We start from the raw sequence: 26,636 nt of genomic DNA, 5'->3' as shown, positions 1-26,636 counted from the left end.
CCCGTATAACTGTCCTTCTCTCGGTTTCAACCCCCCGATTATTTTAAGCTTATTGAGGATTTTCAATAAGTCGACGAAGATCGGCATTGTTTAGTGTTTGTTTTTACATATTTTGTCCGATTCATGGCTACAATCAATCACGTCGGAAGAAATGGATAACGACTTTGGAATACTTTTTACACTTATAAGCGTTTTTCGTTCATATGCCACAAAATTTAAAAAGCCCGAGTTCATATGTTGAGGTCACTATTCGTAGGTATTGGTTTCATGTACAATCGAGCATTTTTGTGTTATGTACAAATGCAAAGTTGGTCTTTCAAGGAGCGACTTCAGTAATATTGACTAAAAAAAGACTAAACCGGACTTTCTCAAAGAGCCTTTTTTTGTAAATATCAAGAAAACATTACTTAGAATTTGTGATATAATAATTACACTGACATAGTACAGAGTCTCCAGACACGGCATCTAGGCTGGATTTGCGAGGATTTTATATATACTATTCAAAATTGTCTCCATGGGGCTCGAACTTGTACACTCTCGCTACAATGTTTATAGAGCTACTACACAGTAACACAATGTTTATTTCCAACATCTTACTACATTTTAGTGAGACTTCATATATTCTAGCTCAATGTTAGTGTTATCTAACCAAAAGTCGCTCCTCGAAATAGCGGTTTTGCTTTCTTTTTTCTTACTTCTCAAAGATTTGTAATACTACTAAAGCCACTTCTTAAAATAGCAGACTTTACTCCAAAGCGGTTTTAGAAATCACGGCACACTGTATTGATCCAACTAATAGTATACCTAGAACAAATTTTCGTAAGGAGTGAAGAATAGAAACGAGCGAATTGACTACAAATGAAGCTATGAATAAGTCACTCAAGATAAGCAACCACAAATCCACAATGAACGCATTGTTGGGTTGTCCATAAAAAGGACGACCTCAATATAAAAGATGTGTTTATAGTATCACCCTAAACAACTGAAGCCTACAGTACTGTACAACTCAAGTTACGATGCCTTGAGAGCTGGAAACAAAGCATCTCAGCATTACACAGTATACACACATGCATGAAGAAGAGGTGTGATTCATATTCCTGAATTAGGGTTGTTTCCGGCCAAGATGAGAGAGATTTCCAAGCCTCTGCTGAAAGCTTGATTGAACATGAGCCTGGTCTGGAATGTTGACACGAAAGGAAACCACGAGAACAGAGCAATCGGAATGAATACAAGCATTCCCATCCCAGCATCATAAAGACGGGCTAGTGACCGGATTGACTTCCATAGACCCACCTTCTTCACCAAAGGCCTCCATGCTATTGCTATCTGCAATTTTTCAAGACAGTTATGAATATACCCCAACTCAAGAGGCACAAAATGTTATTTGTAGCAACAAGGCAAAGGAACTTACAGAAAGAATAGCCCAACCAGTGGGAATAAATGCCAAGATGCAAGCAAATATGTCGGACACAGACAAAGACGTTAGTGCAATGGCCACAGCTATGCCAGCCAACGCAATCAAGAAGGTAACGCCTTGCACAAACCGCAACAGCAGTTGAAAGTTGACTGACGCCTTCTGACTGAATGTGAAAACCTACAGCATTGGACTCAACCGTGAATTCAGCTTCTCGATCAAACACAAGTTACAGAGACCAAAAGGAAATATCTCAACCTTGAATAGAAGAATAAGGACCGCAAGAACTGCCCATGAGAACCCATAAACCTGTAAGACAACCAAGAGATGAGCCCATTCCAATATCATAACTATATATCAACAAATGGGTCAAGACAGATATTGCCGTACTTGTCAACATTTGGGTTTTGAACACAATGAAAAAGAATAAGCAAGTGGAATAACAATGAAAGATAGGCAGAAATATTACAGCCAGTGATGTGTTTGTTCCTTGTACATGTAGCTTATAAACAATGCCATACTGGAAAATGAAAAACCTCAGGCTTAAAATAGTCTCTGCAATCCTCCCACTCAGACTCCGGATATGCCCCTGCCAACACCCAGCTTTAGTACCAAGTATACAACTGAATTTATTCACTCAAAAACAAAAAAATCTGAGAATAAAATATGTAGTCACGGATGGGAAAGCTTGAAACAAATTAATCAGATGAAATTTGAAAATCATCTAAAAATCACCAGTTCCTCTTCCCACCAAGCTTCCCAGCTTTCCTCTCCTTTCACTCCAATTCCACCTCTATACAGAAGCCAATTTGTCCAATCCCTAAAGTCCTCCACGGTTCTGTAACAAAAACAAAGCATGTTAATGAGAAATCCTAATGAAAATGACAAGGGAAGCTTCTTTTTCCGCATACAAAAAAAATTAATCTCAAACGAGTGAGATAGGGGCTCCCACTTACTTCTGCCACTCAAAACCAGACGGATTGAACAAATAAGGCGCAAACAGCCAGGAAAGGGACATAAACCAACTGCTTATGGTGAGAAGAATATAGCCTATCGTGCCACCATCATTGTAACCATATGCGAGAAAAATGATCAATAAAAGCACGACCTCAAGCCTACAGCATGAAAAATAATGAGGCTCAGAGAAACTTTTTATGGAGTCAAAATGCATACCACAAGGGAATGGAGGAAGAGAGAAGGAGACATAGCGAGAAGGATATAGATATACCCTTTAACAAAATGACTCCTTGAATAAAGCCGGTAATTTTCACTGAACTTGATATGGCGGACAACAAAACCTCGGCCAGTTGCTTGGTACTGCAACAAAACTAAAATCAAGTACTATCCAGGGAGCTCATGCCAAAAACATAAAAGGCTCATGGAGAAGTTGACAAACCCTTGCACCACCATGTAAAATCGTTCGACCAAAATAATGTGTCTTTGTTCCCAAAGAAAATGTGAAAAAGACAGACGCAAGTTGGAACTGCATAGTAATAAAGCTGACAATGGCCTGCAAAAAAATACAAGCTCGAATAAAGCAAAATAATCATACACAGTTCAATAAAAAAAGCAACTAAAACAGATCAACGAGACAACGACAGTTGACAACAATAGAGAATCATGCAATCACTACCATGTGGCAAGACGACTGTATACCATAAAGCTGCAAACTTAATTAAGACTCGTATAAAGCTTCCATGATTGTCATAATCCATGAAAGAAACATATAAAAGAAAACTTAAAATCTACAGGCTAGGCAAGGTAATATCAATCTAACAATTTCAATTTCAGAACTCAGTTGTGAAGAATATGCTTGCAATGCATAGAACATAGGGTAAATTTTGTTAGTTGCATCTTACAATGCATTTTCATCGTGGAGGCTGTCGAGTTAAGGGCTTTTGATTAGGAGATTTTTTTTTCCATTCCCTACCCATTTTGCATGATATAAATTTCACATCTCCCCTGAACCCTCTTTTCTTCATTCCCCCCAATCCCCCATACCTCCTCCATGGTTTTGACGAATTGCTACAAGGTTTAAACGACAGCCCAAAACACTGAACATCCACCATATCCCCTAACCCACCACTAGCACCGCCTGTTTGACTCATCGTAAGTGTCTGCTTATTTTTAAGTTCAATAAAGAAAAGTAAACAAAATAGAAACATTATGGCTAATATTGCATACCCTAAAAAATCCTTGTTCCAAGATGAAACATAGAATCATAGGGATAGCAGTAAATACTCCAATCTGAATCAGAAACTGAGTATTAAGGGCTGCACCCAGTGCAGTGTTCTGCAATATGTGAGCACGCTGCTGGATCATTTCTCCTACACCAGATAACGCCTGAAACAAAAAAAAGTGCAATTTCAACATAGGTTAATTGGAAAAAATTGGAGGATCAAAGAGAGAGTTACATGGACACAAACTTATGGGAAAACCAGAGAAGGAAAAAGAGTGTAAAGTGTAAACTCAACTACAATTTGTCAAGCACAACATCTCAGGCAGAAGTATAGAACACAAGGAAATCATCAGATAGAAATAGCTAAGGTGAGCATATCTGATTTTTCCATCTTCCAACCAGTGTCAACAAAATGCTACATCAAAGACAATATTTGCTAAGAGAATATTGATCATACCAGATATGTCTTTCCGTAAAGGAAGATATACACAGTCAGCACCGTCAGCTGCAGAGAAAGAAATAAAAGGGGTGAGCTGACTGCTGATAACATAATCACAGAACTATAAGCTATAACACATTAACACCTAATCAATTTTGACCCAAACACTACATAAAGCATGTGAGTGATGAAATGAATTTCTACTAATTTTAGGAGTACTAAATGACCGACTACAAACTGATTGTGTTTAACACAGATGGCAAGTGACACATGTACACAACCTCACACAACCAAAAAGTTGAAACCAAAAACATCAAGAATGTAGACTTTTGAACCAGAAATCAAAAAGTTACAAAAATACATTCAATATATAGCATCATTGGGAGGCGTATTCCTGTTTTTCCAATTTCTAGCAGGAAGTTCCAGAATTATGTTGAAGATTTTATGCTGCTGCAAAAACTCCACAAGTTTTCAATGTGTTCCGCAGATAAGTCAAGACTCAAGAACCAGCATTCAAGAAATAAGGCAGATCAAATATAATGTTGACTCTCATTGATATCATGAAATCAGTTATATACATCTAAGTGCCTCAACAATTTTGGTTGGATGAAAAAAGTCAAGTTGTGTTTCAGGATACAGGAGACACATACTCGGCTCCTGTAGAAAACAGAGTCCATAATCGACCTATGAAAGAGCTTATATACATAGCCAAGAACTGATAATACACTACAGGAATTCCAACAAAACATAGAAGAAAAACAAGGTATTCCAACAGCAAGGCAAAACCTATCAGTCAAAATAACATAAAATGCTGGCAATAGCTCAGGCTTCTTTTTACATAATATCTCTTGAACCTACTAACACCCTCAGCCCTTCAATTTCTGGAGTATAAAACCATCCTTAAGCATTTAAGGGGCGCCCAACGGCTTTACAATGATGCATAAAGGCAATCATATGAAAAAACAATACCATGTTAGGGAGGTTACTAAACGGACAGTATAGAGGTAATTGTTATTACAAAGATAGGTTCATTTGAATATCGAATAGCAATCAAGGAGGGTTTTATATAATAACCATATTTCAAGGGTGCTGTGTAGCTGGAGATCCAATTTAAGAGAGTCAATGGAGATGTGATTGTGAACATATTTTACAAGTAGATAAAGTTGCTAGAAGTTGCAATGGTCATAAAAAACGCCAACTATAATAAACTCTCGTAATAGATAAACATACCATAGTACAAAAATAATATCCAACAGTTGTGAAATAAAATGACATCATTCTGAAGAAATCAAAAAGCTGTCCAAGCCGGTAAATGTCTCTACTAAGAACTTGTTCGCCATTTCCACCTGCAACTTTTCCCTCAAATAGAGCAATCTGGTTGAGCCCCACATCTCGTCCTTTACCAACCTATAATTCAGTGTCAGTAATGATTAACAATTCAAATATTAACTAAGAGAGGTGATAACATTTGGATTCTACCTGAATGTACTCGTGATGTGTGATATTTCCTTGCCTTAAGGTGGAGTTAAATCCTGCACCATAAATCCAAAAAGAAGGGGAAAAAAACTTATTAAATCTTTCTACAACCTAGCTTTAATTAAGATTTCCGAGGCACAGTAAAAATAAAAGAGAGTGGTGCTAAAAACACCCTCATTTGAGAATGATGGTACCTAAACTCATATTAGACATGAAAAGTGAACTAGTTGTAGTCGCCCACTTTTACTTTCCTCGCCACTTGAACACTATTGGAATGAAACAGTTGGGAGTGCTCATCATTCATCAACAGATTCAACACTCTCAGTGAGTATAAACCGCATCGCCCAAACACCGAATGTGTATTTGGAACGTTGGAAGGATTTTGATTTGTCTTAGAGGGAAAATGGATCCCTCCATTAATTATGTGGACAGTCAAAATAAGATTAGAGGATCTGAAGAGCATCCACAATGGAGAGAATGAAGCAGCCTCCTAGGACTCTCTCCTCTAAGAGGACGTATTCTCCATTGTGAGCCCTATGTTAAATGTCCTCTTTGCAAGAGGAAGATAGCCACTTCCTCCACCTTTAAAGGAAACATTGGCCCTAGTGCCCACTAACCAACCACTATTTGCCATGTGGACAATAATTCTTTTTTTTTTTCTTTTATAAAAGTTGGGAGAGTAATTAAAGTAATAGAGGTAGCATAAGAGGATCCTCTCCATTGTGGGTAAAAATAGAAGAGTTACAGAGGGTAGAGCTGGAGGGAAATGAGGTGGATGAAAGTGAAAGTGAGGTGTCAAAAAGAGAGATAAGAGAGAATATAAGAGGCAGATAACATCCTCTCTATTGTGGATGGTCTGACAAGAAGAAATTGTTAATTATATGTCTACGTGAAAATTTCTATCATTCACCAAAAAAAATTGTGAAGAACTGAAATTATACTCAGTTAGAGGAAACCAACCTGCATATATATCTTCACTAATGTTGATAACACGGGAAGCTTTACTGATACCACCACGTGTTATGTGGAATACTCTATCAAAAACATCAGGGTGACCATAGTGCATACGCACCCTGTACATATAGCAACAAGTATGTTCAAGCTTTTACATTAATTCCAAAATAAAAGTGAGAAAATACAGCAAAATTGTTATTTCATAAACTTACTTCAAAGGATTAGCAAGAACCCGCTGTCCAAGAGTTACAAAGCTTGATTCTTGATTTGACATGAAAGAAGCCAATGAAGAAACACTGCACAAATGACCAAATATGATCATGCATACATTAAGCATTCATAAGATAAAAAGCCTATCATATTTACAAAACATTACCTTCCAGTAAATACATGCTCTCTAACACCAAGAATAGTGGGAGGACGAATTCCGTGATTGTCGCTATTGAATTCTTCAAGAAGATTCCTCACCTTCAGTGCTTCTTCAAAATAATTATCCTGAATGAGCAGACAATATAAGAAGCTACTCTGATAGAAAGCCTATTGTAAAAACTGACAATTCCACTTTTCATCCTTGATAAGAGTATTTTGGGAACCATTGTATAATACTATAATGTATATGCAACAGTGTCAGACTTCTATTCGGGAGAATGAAATTGGTCCATGTCAGCATCTACTGGCTTCAGGTCTTCTTTTTTTCACATCACAATTTTCCTGTCCTAGGTGTGAGACTGCATACATCTTTACCTCCCTACACCCTACTTACATTTCAATATTTCATCGTTGAATAGAGGGTAAATACTACCAGTAGAATTTATGCCTAGATTTCAGATATTGACTATCAAGCTACAAACACCTAGTCTGATCAAATACAGCGCATAAAGTCACGAACCCTCAATTTGTGTTACGACTCATAATTAAAGAACTAATATATTTCTATGCTCAACGAAAGTATATTTTTCAAATAAGATAAGTTGTAGTACTCTATATATCATAAGTTAGCACAGGAGAGGATAGCAGCATGTTCCAAAAGATTTGTTAGTGAAGGAAGATAGAAACAGCAAAAGAATATATTTTTTGCAATCATATAATCTGGTAAAACAAAAATCGTAAATACGAAGTAGTTGCTGCCAAATATACACATGTTGAGCATGAACAAGCTAAGTATTAGCTAAGCATTAAGCAACTAATTGGTCAGTTACCTGATTCATATCAATTGTCTGAATGGCATGTCCACGGGTGAATACCATAGCATGGTTTTGGTTCTCGGGCTTTCCTTCACCAAGTTTAGGGTTCCCAGGCAATTTAATAGAATAAATTTCCTGGACAAAATAATTTACTCTCACATTTTATTTCTTGGAAAGTGAAAGACATCAATAAAAAGGACCTTCACCAAGTTTAGGCTTTCCTTCACCAAGTTTAGGGTTTCAAGTCCAAGTCATCGTGCTGATGACCGATATCAAAATGGGGTGGGAAAGGGAGGGAAGGGGAGGGGAGGTGGAATGGATGGTGAGAGTTTTCCCTCCAAATCTTTCCTTTGTTGGAGGGGAAATTATTTGCCTTCTAGGAGGGCAATGGAGGGATCCATTTTCCCTCCTCTCCAAATCCATTCAACCAAAATTAGCTAACCAAACAAGGGAAATTGTCTCCCTCCTAATCCCTCCCTTCCCCTCCCCCTTCCCTCCAATTCCCTATATCCAAACAAAGGGTAAGACCCGCAAGTTGTAACTTCCTAAATCAACAACCAGCAGTATATCAAAATGCTCAGATTAGAGATTCACCTTATCCTGTCTGTTGATGTCACCTTTCACAAGTTTAGAGTAATACTCAGTCTGCACTTTTCCATCCTTCAAAGTTTCTACCATGTCAATAAAAGCTACTCGAAGGCCTTCATTTCTGGAACACAAGCAAGTGATAGCTTACATATGTCACTAGAAGAGTGCAGGGTGGTAGACAATAATTACACAACATTGGACTGATAACATCAACCAAAATGAAATATCTCAAAACACCACCCTATGCCCCAAAGTATTCAACTACCTTTGCATGAGCAAAGCAATATCTGCAGCCTCAGGCTTGCCCTCTTCCTTCTGTTTTCCATATATTTGACATGTAACCACGTACGTAAACTTGAGATCTGCTTGAGCACGAGCATCTGGTGATAGCTCAAATCCTTCAACTTTAACTGCATCTTTGAAGGATGTTGATGCCTCCATATCTGCTTTAAGCAATGTCAGAGAGCACATGCTGCTCGTTTCACAAGAAAATTTCATCACACTTCAAAACGAAAAAGAAAGAAATATTCAGCCACCTCCAGAAGCAAGACTCTCCAAGTAACTCTGAAGCATAAGGGCTTTACGGTAGTACATCATTCCGCGAACTGCAAAATTTAGTGCTTGTAAAATTAAAATAAATGATGAAAATGAGTGGTTTACAAGTGGCAATAAGCCAGACAGAAGTACTGGCCATAGTCAAATCCTCCGAATTCAAATATAGATATCCATACAGGTTTGTACTGTATGACCACATGACATATCAATTAAGTAATTACACGAGGGTTTTGAATTTTAGATACCAAATATCATCTTCATGCGCCATCCCCTAACAAGTAAGAACGGCACCAAAAACCAAGAGGGATAGGAGAGGCAGCAGAAATTCTTTAGGGAATAAGATAATGTGATAACAAAACTACTACACGCTGCTTATTCATTTATCAAGTCCTCATAAAAGATATGCGTGTTTTAATTTCACCTGAAAGTGCTAAAGAGACATATTACAAAAGATGTATGCACTTATTGCTTTGACTCAAAAGTCAAAAAATAATTGAGCAAGATGGGTTAATGAACACAACAAAGAAACCTTCTTTTTGTACAGAGTAATCGTACCAGTTCTAGCTAATGTTTGTCCACGGTAGGATGCCCAAAATCGAAGCTCATCAACGTCAGGACTATCAAAAAGCTCTGCTTCCTGCACATTTTCATCGCGGCCAATTCGAGCAAGAAAATTCTTCCATTCATCTGTACAGTTCATAAGTTCATGTAGCGACTCCAAATAAAAGTATAAGCAACTATGTTAATATTTTAGACAGTACCCAGCTTCTCTTAAATAATCAGGATCAAGATAACATGATGAAGATGTTAATTAAACAGGTTTCACCAGAAAAGAGAAATTACGTAGTAGCAAAGATTGATTGATTCATGAACGTGTGTTCATCTGAGAATAAGAGTGAAGGGATTTTCTGACATTTGGAAGAGGAATTGAGATGAAGAAAATGGACCATTAAGTCTTGCCATAAAAAGAATCAAAAGTCAGATTAAAGGTATCTACCTGGATATATTTTCTGAAGATAAAACAAAATTGAAATTCCGTCTTCATTTTTCTTGCGGAGGTCATTCACACTATACAGGACCGTCTCTGAATAATACGGCGTGAATACACTGCAAGTAGTAATAAAAATCAAGTCATTAGAGTTAAGAAACATTTAGAGGCACTAAAACCCAAAGGCACACTTGTAACCTGAAGGACATCATCTCACGAACAGGTTTTGCTCGAGGCATGTCCATCATTAAGGAATTGGTAAAAAATTGCAGCCTTCTACGAGCCTCAAGATTAGTTGGTACGTTTGCAGCAGAGTCTTTGATCGTCAACAATGAATACAATCTTTTGATTTGAGCTTTCTGCAGATTTAGTGTTGGCCAGAAGTTTTAAACCAAGACTGAATTAACAGAGTTAAACTAAACGATGCAAAAGTATAACAAATTAATCTTGGACCTACCAGTTCTGGGTCCTTGGGCCATTTCAACTTTGAAAAAAGACTGCCTTCAGCCCGTGCTTTTGACAGCAAATTCCATGTCTGCATATGATCCCTGTGAATATACAAATTGTATGGCATTTAGTAAGACGGGTTTTCCTCCGTTTATCTCCTTATGTTAACCTCTTATGCTGGAGGCCTGGAGACCTAATCTACCAATGGTGATGGAGGAAGGGTATAACACAGTGGCGGTCTGAGAGAAGCTCAACCTCATATTTACAGCAAGGACATCCAAACGTATCACATCATATAGATCCTGAATAGCTTTAACAGCTCCCTTCTCAAGATCAGCTGTCTCAGGCCCTTTCTGTTGCATTAGACAGAAACCACATTCAAGATAAGTAGAATATTAATAGACCTTTTTGCACACCTTCAACAAACCATTAAAAGTAAGAGCATCTAAGGCCGCATCTATGTCACTCGACTCACTCGTGGTAAGTGAACATCTTAATCACCACTTTACAACCGAGCAAGCTAATCATATACAGTTCCAAGAACTGCACACCTTCAAAGAGCAATAATTCTGCCATAGTAATTTAGGCTCACAACAAAATTTAAAACTAAAAGGCTATTAGTGTCAAATGCTTCCTACAAAAAGAGAACCCACATGGCAGGGCAGCTATCATAAAAACCCAAAATTGTAAGGATTCAAACTACAAAAAGGACAAAACCAGAATTTGATAGCACTATTAACAAAATAGAAAAATTAATAAAACAGCCCCATAATATCAAAAAAATAGGGCTTCCAGCAAAGCAGATTTATAAATTTAAGCATTCACAGGCAGAGAACAATAGCAGGTCAAATATTGAGGATGCCAATCATGCAAATATGCAACTACTTCAAAATTTGTAACGCGATGACGACGCAAAAACTCCAATTAAGCATCCAAAAAATCATAACAGTCTTATGGCTTACGGAGTTACAGCAGATGGTAATGGCCATTATCTAGAAATAGTAAATGGACATACCAGGACTCCCATGAGCGCCGTAACTTTCTGAATCACCAGAGACAACTTATTCAGCTCAAAGTCAACATGAATGGACTTCTTAGCAATAATTGCTTCTATATCTTCATACACCCTCTCTACCCTGCAGCAACTCAGCAGAATCATAGTTTCAGCTTTCGCTGAGTAAGCAATCACGTATGCACGTTACAATGTAAAATTAAGGAAATAGATTTGTCTAGGCGCACAAACCATTTCCTTCCATCCTCCTCCAATATAGCTATGAGAACAAGCTTTATTGAGTAGTAGCACTCTGCAACAGCATATTTCATATATTCATCTCTTGAGATTCTTTCCCAGAGCTCTTCTTGAGAATCTCTACTTTCTGCAGCAATATCTCTGGCCAAAAATATCTACGAAAATATTAATCAAAAGTGAACAGTTAAATCTTACTCCTGGAACTCTGGAAAAGGGGAGGGAGGGAAAGAAATTATTGACAATGCCATTTACTTTGCTAGCAAGGAGAAAGAGCGGCCACTGGACCAAGGGCAAATCTCCTGAGTTATTAGGCATGAGAAGCAACTCCAATTCCCTACAAATTAGAACGTCAACATCTAAATTACAGCAGAAAAAAGGAAAAATGATAAGTAATCTAAATAAGAGATAAATACGATAAGTGGTAAGTTGACAGAGAAAAGTAGGCCAGCTTCAGAAGCTTACAAGTTCGTAATGTAATCTTCTTCTCGCAGATTCCTTATAATTTCATTCCAGTATGGTGAAAATCGAGAAGCATCTTCCTTGCTCGTCTCCATAACCTTACATGTAAGTAAAGTAGTAAACACACATTTTTTTCAGTTTCTTCTTAGTGTGTGTTCATAAAAAAGAACAAATCTTCCAGAACACCAGAATGTTCGGTAATTATGCACTATAGGAGCTAGAATCCTTGTACGAAGCCTATCCAAATGATGCAATAAGAATTCAGATGCATGAGAAGATACCTAGCCAACATAGATTACTGATAACTAAAACGCTAAATTCTAAAAAGGTTTTCATCTACATCAATTAAACCTTATCAGTATTTTTTAGAGGGATAATGAAGCCAGAAAAAACAAGATATAATATTAATTAAGGGACACCAAGGGGGTGATGCACATGTAATTGACAAATTTTGGGTCATGTATATGAAGCTTACTGGTGACTTAAAAGATGAATACAGTATTATAGATAGCTGAAGCAATCTGATTTAAAGAGACAACAATTTTGGGCTGGATACTAAAAAAAAATGACCAAACACGAAGAAATAAACGACCAAACACGGATGTAAACACCATCTGACAAATTAATAACGACATGTTTCAATGTAACTGCGCCATGTGAAACATGTGTCATGCAGAATATATGTATTTACAACTGTGATGGACTTTATCAATACAATGGCACCCTGAAGGCTGAAGCAATGCCTATGAATTAAAATAACAGCTTAAAAACAATGAATGAACACGGCAGTTGTCTATTACACACTGAAAAAAACAAAAGTTTGCCTTAACCAACCTGACTGCCTGCATGCTCTGGAACCCTGCATAGAGAAGAAAGTTTTCAGACACTGGAATGGTATGGAAATAAAAGTATTGGTTTGTCGTAGAGTGCAGATAGAAAATAGAAACAAAAGATGCCCAGAAGAAATGAAAGGAGAAAACCTCTTCAAAGGTGAAGCATATAGATTCTTCATAAACTCTCGAGGAAACTGCTCAAACAGTTGGTGAAGGGTATCCAATGATCGTATCTGAAATGTTGTAGACAAAATGACTCATAAGGTTATTTTATTTTCTAAGCAGAAGACGTAGTACCAAAAAACAGAGAGGGAAGAAAATATTCCTATAATTTCAAGGAATCCCACTTGTGCTAATAAAAACAGTTATAATATGTTTTAGCAATTTTAAGAATAAATAAACTCGAATTTGAGATACAATAAGCATGCCGTAAATAAAGATGTGATAGTAGAAATAACTTACCTCGCCTAGACGATCTCTCGCCCCCAACAAGAATCCCCACACAGCAGATACAATCGTATAAAACACATAGATGTCTAGGAGATAAATCTGCAACCAAGCAACACATCAAAAGCAGTAGATGACTATAAAGCTTGGTCCAGCTAATATAAATGACACAAGCATTAGTCCAGTCATTTTCACCCATATAGCACGTAAGTTTACCCCTGTAGCGCTTGGGATTCTTTCAAAATAGCAATTCAAAATCTTCAAGGAATACCTAACTAATAAATAGCATTTTAAAGAGTAGTGAGCGCTCTTTACAATGAAGCTCCCATTAACATGACGAGAACTTATATTCCTACCCTAGAGTAGAAGAAATCAGCTTCCTATGCATTCCCCTCTAGCTCCAGTGATAGCATTATTTTGAGTACATGTAAGTGTACAACCATGTTGCTTTACACTAGTACTCCCTTCTATTCAAGGGAAATGCCCCCATTTCCATAAATGGTTCATTCACAACAACTGCCCCAGTTACATACATGGCATAAAAAAAAAGTTGGTGAAATGACAAAAATATCGTCGCCCCCCACTCAAACTCCTCCCGAATCACACTAGACATCATGGCACCACCACCAACCTCCGATAATGCAGCCACAACCACCCAAACACAGGACCATAGTCGATAGCCCCAGATTTGGACACGGCCACTATTGTTGATGGCCCAGCTGAATTGTAGATCAAGTGTTGTAGTAATTAGTTGTTTAGTGCTGATGTGGCAAGGTTGTTAGAAGGGTATAACAGAATTAGAAGTTCTGTTATTAGTGACAGGCCTGAGGGCTATAAATACTGTAAAGCATTGCTTTAGAACATTCATTCAGAATCTTAATACAAACACAAAAAAATACATTTCATTCTCTCTCTTATCTCTTTCTCTCTCTACATTCTATTCTCTCTTCAATTGATCATCAAGGTCGAGCTCGGCTCCTTTGCAAGTTAATTGTCGAATTACACTCACATTTTAGTGTACTGTAACATCAGGTGGTTGCAGCAGATCATGGTTGTTTGAGGTGGGACGTGGTGAAAGGATGGATAAGCGTGGAGGCAATGGTGTGAAGGTGAAAGTGAGAGGAAGTGGTTGCGGTGCAAGGGTTGTGGTGAGAGGTTGGTCATGCGCGGGTAGAGGTGAGAGGTTGGTTGTGCACAAGTAGAGGTCGTGCGAGGGGCAGTTAGGTGGGTGGAGGCCAGGGTGCAAGGGTGTTGATGATGGCTGAGCAAGGTTTGTGGACATAAGCTGGTGGCTGTGATGTATTTTGAACCCACTACGAGCGACTGACAAAACGAAACATATAAACTTCAACATAAGTCGTGAACTTACACAAAATACTGGGGCCCATAAACTGAGGACTGTCAGAGCATTGTAGTTATCTGCAAAGACAGGCCAAAAACCCGATTAAGATACTACTTTCATACCATATGAAATTGGGAAGACGCTATCTTTATATCTAGCAAAGAATCCCCAGATTTATCATGCCACCATATCATCTTGTGATCTTGTCATACCCTTGCCGAACAATCTAAACGGAAAAAAGTTAACTAGAAAGCCTCAAAAATCAAGATTCTTCCAAATCATTGAAATGTCAAGGAAACAAAACACCCTATTGATGTAGTGTTGATCACCTTCCCACAAAATGACTTCCTCAACATTGGTTTATATTGTTCAAGAAGCTGTAATTTCAAGAAGCAATTCTTAAAAGTTCAAGTTGTAATTTCAAAAGGAGACCCCGACCAAATATCATGTAAGAACATAACTCACTCACTTTGAGATACAAAGTCATGCCAGGAGTACTTTAGATTGTTCATCTTTACAATTAGTCTCGTTGGAGCAACTAGCGGCTGGATCTGTTTGCATATGAGATTAAAATGAAGAATTATTGGACTATCATTCATCTGCTAATGACATGTAAGCATATACAAAAAAAAACCTTGGCATAACAAAAAACGAAGAATGATTTAGAGTATTTCCACATTCACTTGCCTGGAGATAATATCCAAATGAGAACTTCCCAGCCAGGACAATAAGCCAGAAAATCATATACCTAAACAAATCACATCAGATAAATACTTAAACATCTATCAGATCACAAATCTGAGATACGTATAAGTTAAAATTTATTTACGTTGATTAGTAAACTTTTCAGACAAGCTCTAATCAAAGTTCAATATTTCACACATTAAGACCTTCCATAGGGTAGCTCTAATTCCTCATAGGGTAAAGCATTACCCTCGTATGTAACCATGAGAGTAATAGTAACACCATCCCCCCCCCCCCCCCACCACCACCACCACATCTCTCACTCACACACACACCACAATGCCTCCATCCACCCTTGAGCACCATCACGTCCCTTCTTTTCTCTGTTGTTTCACTGGCCCAGTGACAATACTAATGATTACCACCAATCCAAGTAACCCCTAACATATTTTAGAGTAAACACCGCATGGCCCTATTTTAGTGCAACTTTGCTGGACAGTGACACTCAACCTAACTCTGAAACGCTGAAGCTTCTGTTTTTGTACTTGGTAGCTTCAAGCACAAGACTTTTCAGTCCGTATGCTATTAATGTTCTGTCTAGTGTTCTTCTTTCTCAGTTTGAGTTTCAAAGTTTCCAACTTCATTAAGAAATAAGAATCGCATTTTTAAAATTCCGATTATATGATTCTGTTTAAAGTTTCACTTCCTGTCAGGGGCGTTTCTAGCGTGGGTGCATCTACACCTCCTTTCCCCAAAAATTATTACAGTTTTGTTTAGTAAAGGAGCAATTTAATCATTTCTAAATTAAATAAAAAAAAACACTAAATATAGTTCAAGTCATGGGTTCAAAATCCACATGTGTCGTTATTTCACCATACATTTTGTCCAACTAAATAAAAAAAAAAAAATCATATAACTCAATATTTTCATTGTTAGAAAATTTTACGCACCCCCGCCCATCAAATTCTAGAAACGCCTCTGCTTCCTATGCAAGATAACTGCAAGCCTGTAAGGCGTATCAGTTATATACAACAACAACAACATCAGAGCCTTAATCCCAAAATGATTTGGGGTCGGCTGACATGAATCATCTTTTCGAACCGTCAATGGGTGAACGCACGCCTCAAAATGCGAATAAAAAAAAAAAAAAAAAAAGGGAAGATGAAAAACAAAAAGGAAGAACGAAAATGTAATGGAAAGTCAAGGTGAACTTAGGGGTTTTAAAATCGAATTCCGTCTTTCTTTTATAAAAACTTAAAATTTAAATCGAGAGAAAAGATTAAAACGATTTTTAAAACCAAAATAGAGTTAAGGATCCGGAATGAAGCTAATTAAAATCTATAAGAAAGTGGTTTTGAAAAAGTGTAATAAAGGAGAGAAAAATAAATTAATTAATTTCTTTAAATTAAATAAAAAAACACTAAATTCAACCATCAAATACTAAAAATCCACATGTATCCTTTCCCTCCATTGTGCCCTCTAATCCGTCACCATACTCTCCTCAAGCCCCGAACTCCCATATCTTTTTGAATAATAGATCCTAGATATCTTCCTCCTGCGCCTCTAGGGACTTTTTTTCTCACATCCTCCGTAGTCTCCTAAGTCCTCCCTCCTCAGAGAGTCCATAGGTCCCTTCTCACATGGCCAAAATCTTAGAATCGGTTTTCCATTCATCTTATCCTCTATTGGCGCCACTCTTAAAGTTTTCCCTAATCACCTCATTCCTTAACCGATCTTTCCTTGTATGTCCGCATCATCCACCTCAACATTCTCCCCAAAATCTTTTGAATGTTTGTTTAGTGAAGGAGCACATTAATCATGTGGGTCTAGTGGTTGTTGAGACTATTTCGTAGTTAAAGTCATGCGTTAAAATTTTCCCTTTAATCTTTTCACCATATCTTTTATCGCTAAATAAAAAAAAATCATATAACATTCTTCCATTTCAACCATCCCGTTAGAAAATTTTACGCACCCCCGCCATCATCTCCGTCTAACTCCCCATCTTTTTGAATAATAGATCCTAGATAGCCTGAAAGGCGTATCAGTTATATCCGTAAGAAAATCTCTTCTTCTCACCACAAATAGGTGGCCATCTAGAAGGTAATGTTCAGAGGCAAAGAGGCAAATAAATAACTTAAACACTCCCAGCTTACAGAACCAAGGAAATTATGCAGGTAAAGGTGTCAGACACACAGGCTAAAGCAGTCACAGCTAGTAGAATCAACAAAATAGTGCGCAGATGTGAGCCTGACTAATTAGCAAAAACCAAAATCAGTGAAGTATATGCATGTACAGAAAGCGGAATTGGAATTCAGAACATCCGAAAAAGATTAAAGGTCTTACCTCATAAAATCAAATGTGCTTTCGTACATTCCTCGACCAACATAATAGCGCTCCTACAAAAACAAGAAGCAATAAAAAATAGTCAAGTAAGAGATAACAAAGGAAAAGGTTCCTCTCAGCATCAATAAAAAATCTACTGTTAGTGTTTCTGCAAGATAAAGTTTTACAAATTAGAGGTAAAGTGACAAAAATTACCTGACGCATCCACTTGACTAAGCGGATAACTGACCAACGGTCACATAGGTCAGTAAGACTATGACAAGCCGGTATTCGCATGAGAAAACTAATGAAGAACTGGAAACCAGCATATATGCCAATTACAATCACATAAATTTTGTAAATAGTCGTTTCCCCTTGAACAGATTTCCTGTGATAAGCAGAAGGGTCACATTCATGAACTAGTGAACACATGCATCAGTAATATCAGAAAGGGAGCCAGCAAAGACCCCAAAGGATAGACGAAAAAATTGGGGAAAAAGTGCAGATAGACAAGAACTTACACATAAAGGAAAGTTATGACGGCTGAGGCACCTGTATACCAAATAAAGCGAACAAATATTCGAGAAACAGCCATTTGACGTGAGGTGGAATATGCTCCATACATCATGAATATATCCAAAACACCTATTGGAAAATGACATAAACAGTTATGCAATCTGAAGCATCAGCAAGACAGAACAAAACTGGCAATTCCAGCAAGGGTAAAATGAAGCAGTATAATAACATTAAAACTTGGACCAGGCAAAGGTCTCACTTTCAATAAACTTCATGACGACAAATGTTGGCCCAAGACTAAGGACTTGTTTTATGGTCATGGGATTTAATTGGCCATCATTGAAAGCAATAATCGTCAGAGCCTGCACAAAAGAGCAAAATTATCCAAAACATAGGAGAAGGTAAAGCAAGAATCCACCCAAACTGGATTTTGAAATAAAGTATATTGTCTGGCTATACATACACACTCACACAAAAGAAAAAGAGCAGAATCGTGACTTGCAAAATAACTGCGATGAATCAATGAAAGATCATGCAAAGGCCACATAAACAACTTCCCGCATTTAAGCTGAGAGAATAAAGATTATTATCTAGTTCAAAGGATGGATAAAAAATCATGCACCAAGCTTTTCGATGCTGACCTTAAAATCAGCCACAAAACAACCACCAGTAGACAAAGCAAGCTTGGAAACTCAATAGGTCAGGAAAAAGAAATTACATTAACAACGCAACAGTACCTGAAACATCATGAAAAGAAATATCCAGAGGCGATGAAAGCTATGGTATAAGTGTAAGAATGTGCGATGCTCGACAAAAGAAGTTTTTCCCCGTCGCTTTCCTCCACTAGACTTCAGCGTATTCTACGAGAAAAAGCAGACAGGACAAGATGAAATCAATAAATTATTTCAATATCATAACAGGGTAATAAAATATTTATTGAGAATAAAAAAGATATAAATATAAATATATAAATGCTCAAGAAAAGACTGTCATTCAAATGGATGATTTATTCAATAGCAATTTACAAAGAAATGGAAAAATACCAGACATATTTAAAAGTCAGTTAAAACTAGAGAGGCATGTCTTACTTTAGACCTAGAGTTTGGCTTCGTAAAAAATGCTGAAGTTAAACGCCAAGGCCAGCTAAGCTCAAAGCAATGCAGTGACCTGGAGTATATAGACAAATAATTGCATGAGTGGTTAAGAAACCTAAACGCCTCCACCTTTTGCATATTATGAAATCACTATTCATACAACCTTACCAAAAATATTCATTAAAATCGTCATAATTTCTCCATGCTGAATGGGGAGCTCGTCCATTATCATTGTTAGCAGCCTCCTGCCAGCTCAGGCACAACAGACAACATGATGTAAACATGAATGCTAATATAGAAGCAAAAACGTGATGGCCTAATATAATCTTTTTCTTTCAACAACTCAAGATCCATTCCTTGCACAACAAATTGCGAAATTGAGGGGGGATAGGCCAATGTGGTAATGGGACTCTGGGAACGAGAAGCTAAATACAGATGGGAATCTGATTTTAGATGTTAAGCTAAATATGGCTGGGAATTTATATTTTAGATGTTAAAGTAAATTAATTGGTTTAGTGAGATAGACCAGGTTATGTTGTCAAATTGACGGCAATTTCGTAATAATAATTTTGCAGTGAAAATAGTTTATTCTAAATTTGCCAAAAATGAAATGGATAGATTGGATTGGATTGTCCAGTGGACAGTAATTCCCTCTCTACCAACATAAAGTCCTACCTATATACAGTCTTAACAAGTTTTGCCAAAGAATTTATCAGATAAGGGAAAATCAATAATCTCATTCTTTACATGTACTGAATCTTGCTAATGTTTCAGTCTGAAAACTATTAAATACGCAACAGAGTCGTAAACAAGCACCTACCGCTGCAACAACATCATACAACGGAGTGATAACTCTGGACAGGAATGAAACACCGCCTTCAGTATTGCAACTATCAGCTTGCTTGAGAACTTGCTGCCTCAGTATCTCATCCATTTCTCTTGCCATCTGAAGACATCATAGCAAAGCAAAATAGGAAAGTTTTAGTAGAATCCTTGTGTGAACAGACTGAGGTGTTCCACAAAATGCAAATGTGACACAATAATGCAATGCCACAGGGAGCAGCACATTCCCAGTAAAATCACACTGTAATCAACAGATTAGTAAAAAAGAAACATTAGATTTGAATGTTAATCAAAGTGGGTTAAGACATATCAGACTGGCACACAGGTGGTCACGGCTTCAAATCTAGTAATAACAATATAATTATGGCATATTTCCAGTACGCTGACTTACATGATGAAATATATAGCATAAGCACTCTGGAAGAAATCTGATGTTTGCAGCTTCCCCCCATATAAGGTAATATAATGACAAAAACAGCAGCTTCTTTTCCTTGCCAACAGACTCTAAACTGTACAAAGAATGTACCATGAGAAAACATAATAAATCCCCCATGAAGAAAAGTAGACAACATATTACATGAATAATCACTTCAAACATCAAGGTCAACCATTAAGAGTCACGGGATTCACAGCATTACCTTGTCAAGGAAAGAGAAATTTGTGACAGATCTCATAAGAGACTACCAGCAGATACGATAAAAGGATTGTATCACACAACTAAACTGGTTCACTTAGGTTCAGTGAAGCACCAAGTTTTATTCTAAAACCCCAACCTCCTTTTGACTTTGTACACGGCAAACGTTCCCCTTTAGTATATACTCTCTTCACCCGCCAAATTAAGGAGCGAAAAAAGAAAGAGAACAACTTTGTAACAGCTCAACTTGAAGGAAGAAGAATAAAAAGTTCCGCTCAGTCTGCAGTATTAGTATGCATATTCCAGTGAATTAAGTCATGGGTGAATCGCAATCAGGTATACATGCCGTGGATTAGTATGCACTGAAGGAGGGGGTGAGTTTAGTTGCCAGGTCAAAAATACAGATGTTTCACAGCAGATAAAAATAATATAGGATAAAGTCTTCAACACATACTTGCTCCATACAGGTTGCAGAACCAAGTAGTTACACCATTTAATATAATTCTCCAGGCACTTCAGGAACACCCTCTGTACAGCAGCCTCGTCCAATTTCTGATGTAAAAGAAGGGCTTATAAGGATAACTCCAAATATACAAGAATCATGATATTCACAGCTAACAGAAGAATTTAATCCGTAATACTCCTCAAAGTGTTTAAAAAATACAACAATAAACTCCACCATGAGTAAGAAGTTAACCACCATCAATCCATCCTTAACCCAATGTCTCCAAAGAGGCTCCCACTTCAAGCGGGGTATGGGGATCAGACATGTAGTCATTCCCCTGAAATAAGAAACAGGTTGATAAACGGGACTCTACTAGTTTATAAAACCTTTTTGAACGTTGTCCTTTAGCAACAAACATGACAGAACTTTGACTCCATGGTAATGGACGGAAGCAGTAAACTATAAAAATATATGAACATGCACGGATGCACCATGGTGACCCAAGAGAGATGCGTGGATTAACAATAAAGCTCGGGTTCCAAATGACTTGGGGATGGGTCTCATGAATATATGAATATATGGCTTAAGGGAGATACATAATACAAAGTTTTTGTTTTCGCGGGAAAGGGATTATGTAATATGGGGAAAAAATAATTTAAAAATCAAATGAATGCAAAAAGTAGTTGCCCTGTATATTTTAAAAACCTCTACATGAAGTAATCAATAATTGATCCACTGAAAGCCTATAGGAAAGACAACATCAACGGTCAACCTAGCTTGCAACAGTAAAGAGAGAGAACCTACTGGCTCAAGTTCTTCAGGAATTCGAAGTCGAGATTGCTCATTCGCAAGGAGATGAATTATATGCTCTCGCTGATTAGAGACGTTGTCTTTCTGCAATTGTTAGCAAGGTCAAACATAAGTACATATCAAACTACAGTGATGACCAGTATTCCAAATTTCCAACAAGATTACAGGACAGAGATATACAAATAAGTCAGAGTAACAGCCATGCTCAATAAAGTCAAACTGCGTTTTCCATGAAGGTGGACAGAGACATGGTACTGGAAAGTGGAGACAAAAACCAGTCTTTTAAACAGAACAAGTTCAATATCCAGGTAAAACATGATGCAGTGATCAACTTTGGCATTAGGATGTGTTAAACGAAAACTGCAGTGAGAATGGGTTAAAATCGTGTGTAACGTCAAAGATCCTGCACCATGAACACCACACAGTGTGTTCCTAATATTATATCTAGGGACATGTGCAGACTCATCGATGATTTGATTTAAGAAGATGGTAATCCTAGCCTCCTTTTGAAACCCAGTGACAGACAGCACAGCAAGGACTTAATTTTTTTCATATTCTAAATTAAGAGACTAAACAGAATTAGAAGTTTAGAACGCATCCAAATAGTAACTAGTGGAAAAAAAACTGATTATGCATAGAGAAAACAAAACATAATGATAAACAATAATCAAAGAATATATACCTGAAACCCAAAAACATACTGCAGAAAATCAAGCACGTCAGGACTCCTGAGTGAGGAAACAATATCGGCTGGCAAATTCGGTAGACCTCTGATATCCTTCAGAGCAGAAACGGCTGCTCTCACCTGACAAAACATTTAGTGGGAATCAGAAGAACCAGCAGCAACGCTAGGGCTATCTTGTTACATAATTTAATTGTATCAACGTCTGTCTTTAAACAAATGACATTATCTGCACCAACGAACCTCAGCCAAGGCAACTATTCTGTTTGTTGTGCTTGTAGTATCGAGGGGAATAATATTGTATGCAATCAGATCCTCTGTCATAGCCGCATCGGACGCCATAACACGTTTAAGCTGAAGGTATAAGCAAAAGAACGAACTTAAATGACTACAATCACAAATGAATTTTCCAAATTCTTATGTTTTAAAAAACATTACAAGGACACAATTATCCTAATTCCTTACAGAATTACACAACGTATCATAGCTCAAAAGTGAAAGACTCTATGAACTATAGCTGTTATCCTTTTTGACACATTCGATTGTGAACAAAACATACCATTTCCAGTTTTGTGAATGTTTTAGTTCCTCCAATATGTTCACCCACATGTGAAGGTCTTACATTGAAAAATGAGATGAAAATTGATTCTTTAAAGAGGGCAGATAGATGAACTTTACATGGCATTTCTCCAATGGCATTATCCTGGGTTATTGGTTTAAAATGTGGTCATTTCCACGGGACTTATTCGTGAGGGTGAGTTAAAATACCTCCTATGACATTCACCCACATGAGAGGTCCCACATTGAAAGACAAGGAGAGAGTTGATCGCTTCCTCAATAAGGTGTTATTCATCCCACTACCGATTGCCAAATTAGTATTCTGAAGGGACTTCCCTAGGGATTATGAAGTGGACTCTTCCTCCTAGTGGGTGTGACCTCTTTCTCCTAGTGGGTGTGACTGGTCAAGCCGCTGATGCACTTTTTGGAGCATAACACAGGGCGGTTCATCTAACTCAAAAGAGTTTTTAGTCTTCTTTAGATATCCCCCCCCCCCCCTTCTCTTCTCTCTCTCAAACCGAACATGAAGGTCTCACTGATCGGACTCTCTACAGAAGAATCACCAGTAAATCACTTCAATTTCAAAATGAACTAAATTGTTGTAATTGATCTATACGGATATGTTTGGATAAAATACGTGTTGGTGATTTAAGAGTAATTACCGGTTCATTTGGCGTAATTAAGGTCGGTTCATTGATGGGTAATTTCTAAATAATATAATGCGAGTTCATTTCTGAAGAGTTGCAACCCTTCAGAAATACATCTCTCTGTTTTCCCAAATCCTTTCTATATAAATAGATAAAGGATGAGAAGAAAAGGTTACAGAAAAATAGAATCTTCTACTGCATCAAAAGAACGATATAACATTCTACAGAAAATATTTCTATATTACGTCTCTGATTTTTGTGCCAAACATCAGAGGGCACCGTCTTATCTCAATAGAAAATTCGGTTTTACCCAGGCACTAATAAGGGTCGAATTATTCTATTAGGAAAGCGGAGTCGATTCGGTGCGGTGTTATTGTCAATTCTTGTTCGTGCATATACAATATCTAACAGTACGAACAAACCCATTGTACACTAGATAGAGTCGCGATTTGAGACTAAAATACAGAAATATGTGCTTGTTAATTTGAAACAGAATGTAGACAACATATAAAGCAATTGTAATTACTAAATCGAAGGAAAACAAATTTACCTCTTCTGGTATCAACCTTTCAGCTTCTTCAGGAGAGACCTCCTCAGACATCTGTTCAAGCACGTCTCCTAACACCTTGAGAGTTGCAAAAATCTTTTTCCTTTTCTTGGTTTTCCTCTCCAGTCTGATGTCAGAAGAGACTAAGTAACTTGTTTGACACAGTTGTACAATATCAAAAAAAAATGTAAAAAAGCTCAGGTCTAATCCTAACAGGTTAACATCAAAGTTTTTCACATTCCACAATAGGTGCCAGCATTAACAAATTACAGAGACAGATAACAGAAAGATTCTGGCATTGCTCAATCACCTACGCATGATCAAAGAGCATTCACAAAGGAGGTCATTCACAGCATGCCAAAAAGTAGCATATGATATATAGATAGAGCGGTCATCTGCCAACATATTAAATGTAGCAAACAAGCGAATGGACATGCATCAAAAGAACAAAAAGACAAAGAAAAATGCAAGTCCCGCATTAAAAGCAACTGCAATACTTGTATCAAGACTACGGAAGGTGATTTAAGGTGTAAGAAAGTAGGATCATACTCTCCAAGGTTGCCACTAACAACGGCAGACTCTCTGAGCTTCATTTCGTCGTCCATGAGCTGATCCACATTATGCATCTGTCTATATTTCCTATAAAATTCTCGCAAACGAGCAATATCTTGACTTCTGTCTATACTGCCAGCTTCCCTTTTGGCTAATTTTTGCTGGATGGGAGTAAAGCAAGTTATCATTAAAAACATCATTTTTGGTTTATGGCAACACAATCCGTAACCAATGAATATAGAGTAGAAGGTTTGAATTGGAAAAAAGGTTGAACCTTGATGACGGACATCAAACCAGTCTTGAACTGCAAAACACCACGGCCTTCGCTATTAGGGTCAAGATTCTGAGCCATGGCATAGGCGTGCTCACAAACTAGAAACAATCATTAAATTAAATTAAAACACAGAAGAATAAGAATCAAAGTGAAAGGAAGGAAATAATTAAGGAATTGGGAATTCACGTACGTATTCGGGCGACGTTAGGATCTTGGTCTTGAATTTCATCAGCAGTACGGAGAATATCATCAATAATACGAGAATTAGCTAAAGAAGACGGAACATTTCCGGCGATACCGGCGGTATGTCTGCCGAAAGCGTCGAGACCACTCCGCCTGGCACTCCGTAACGCAGCCCTAACTAACCTCTCCCATAGTTCCTCCGCTCTAGACATGTTGGTGCGGAGAAGCCAGAATTGAGTGGTAGGGATTAAATTAGGGATGAAGATGATATACAGTAAACAGTGTGAGTGAGTTCCCTTTTGAATGAAGAGATAAAAAGCGTGAGACTGTAGTGTGGAGTACTGTATCACTGTATGACAGTATATGTATGTTACGTTTTTGAGTTTGATGAAGCAGACAAGCGGCAGAGAATGTCTTTTCTATTGTTTAATCGTATGTCCTCCTTTTCAATTTTGTCAACTTGTTCACAAATTCTCATTATAGACGGACACTATCCGTCTATATTTATAGACGGATGCCACTTCCCCTCACAAAATACCCACTTGCCATAAAGTGGAAAGTGGGGGTGCCCCACCTTGTCCCCCCCTATCTATTTTATTAGAGGTCTTTAGCCGTCTGTTTGCCTCACCCGTCTATACCAAGACCTATTGCAACTTGTTTCGGCTTTACTACTTACTATTCCAGTTAGCTCCGTCACCAACTTCGCCAACTGCTATATGTTTGTGCTCCGTACAATAATCTTGTCATATCGTTTAGCATCTTACCTTATCTTATATTTCGTATTAGGTTTGTTCTCATAAGTATATGGATTTCGTGGATCATACGGAACATCGAATATATTTGAGATAGTTAATGAAAAACGTAAAAAAACAATTTTAGAATGAAACCTTCTTAGTACTTTTACTAAAACAAGAGATCTCGTATTTTACAACTTGTCAAAAATGTCATGTTTACGAGAACGTATCAGTATAATTACTAGTGATTGTTAATTAGTTGTCACCACAATCTCATAAATACGCTTAACTCATTTGAATTCTTTCCTTTTTATGGTGTTTACGTTAACATGATGGCAAGTCATTATACTCGCCACGATTGTATATAATGAGCAAGATTACGCCCAAAAAAAAAAAACTACCAATATTATCAACCAGATGGAAAAATTATTTGACATGGTTACAATTTATAGCAATTTAAATCATTATAAATATATGAAAATGACGGAAAAAAAAATAAGATATTGGGAAAACAAATTGTTCGGTTGTGTTGCTACGTTATGTTTTTTTTTTTTTTT

General features: G+C 37.4%; 1 protein-coding gene across 1 annotated transcript; it reads right to left on the bottom strand.

The window, feature by feature from the left end:
- Nucleotides 1-888: 888 nt before the first annotated feature.
- Nucleotides 889-25,784, bottom strand: LOC141657897 (callose synthase 9-like). The gene is made up of 51 exons (XM_074465293.1): nucleotides 25,353-25,784; nucleotides 25,163-25,260; nucleotides 24,886-25,049; nucleotides 24,340-24,463; nucleotides 22,828-22,938; nucleotides 22,585-22,707; nucleotides 21,897-21,986; nucleotides 21,102-21,199; nucleotides 20,405-20,522; nucleotides 19,991-20,116; nucleotides 19,339-19,415; nucleotides 19,165-19,243; nucleotides 18,814-18,936; nucleotides 18,336-18,438; nucleotides 18,082-18,205; nucleotides 17,777-17,948; nucleotides 17,582-17,634; nucleotides 15,242-15,302; nucleotides 15,024-15,105; nucleotides 14,582-14,631; nucleotides 13,228-13,314; nucleotides 12,913-12,998; nucleotides 12,767-12,791; nucleotides 11,936-12,030; nucleotides 11,726-11,807; nucleotides 11,468-11,628; nucleotides 11,240-11,360; nucleotides 10,480-10,577; nucleotides 10,235-10,325; nucleotides 9,976-10,136; nucleotides 9,787-9,896; nucleotides 9,345-9,476; nucleotides 8,771-8,839; nucleotides 8,500-8,677; nucleotides 8,241-8,355; nucleotides 7,662-7,781; nucleotides 6,839-6,957; nucleotides 6,675-6,758; nucleotides 6,469-6,581; nucleotides 5,512-5,564; nucleotides 5,263-5,439; nucleotides 4,051-4,098; nucleotides 3,599-3,757; nucleotides 2,811-2,924; nucleotides 2,643-2,731; nucleotides 2,371-2,529; nucleotides 2,150-2,252; nucleotides 1,884-2,003; nucleotides 1,673-1,723; nucleotides 1,412-1,594; nucleotides 889-1,326 (listed from the first exon to the last, which is right to left on the bottom strand). Exons 1-51 carry the CDS (start codon nucleotides 25,555-25,557, stop codon nucleotides 1,090-1,092), a joined length of 5,721 nt encoding a protein of 1,906 aa, XP_074321394.1. The 5' UTR covers nucleotides 25,558-25,784; the 3' UTR covers nucleotides 889-1,089.
- Between the last annotated feature and the right edge of the window lie 852 nt (nucleotides 25,785-26,636).

The sequence above is a fragment of the Silene latifolia genome, chromosome 5, assembly GCF_048544455.1.
Source record: "Silene latifolia isolate original U9 population chromosome 5, ASM4854445v1, whole genome shotgun sequence".
NCBI lineage: Eukaryota > Viridiplantae > Streptophyta > Magnoliopsida > Caryophyllales > Caryophyllaceae > Silene > Silene latifolia.
The sequence above is the reverse complement of the archived record's forward strand: the minus strand, read 5'-3'. Positions and strand labels throughout refer to the sequence as shown.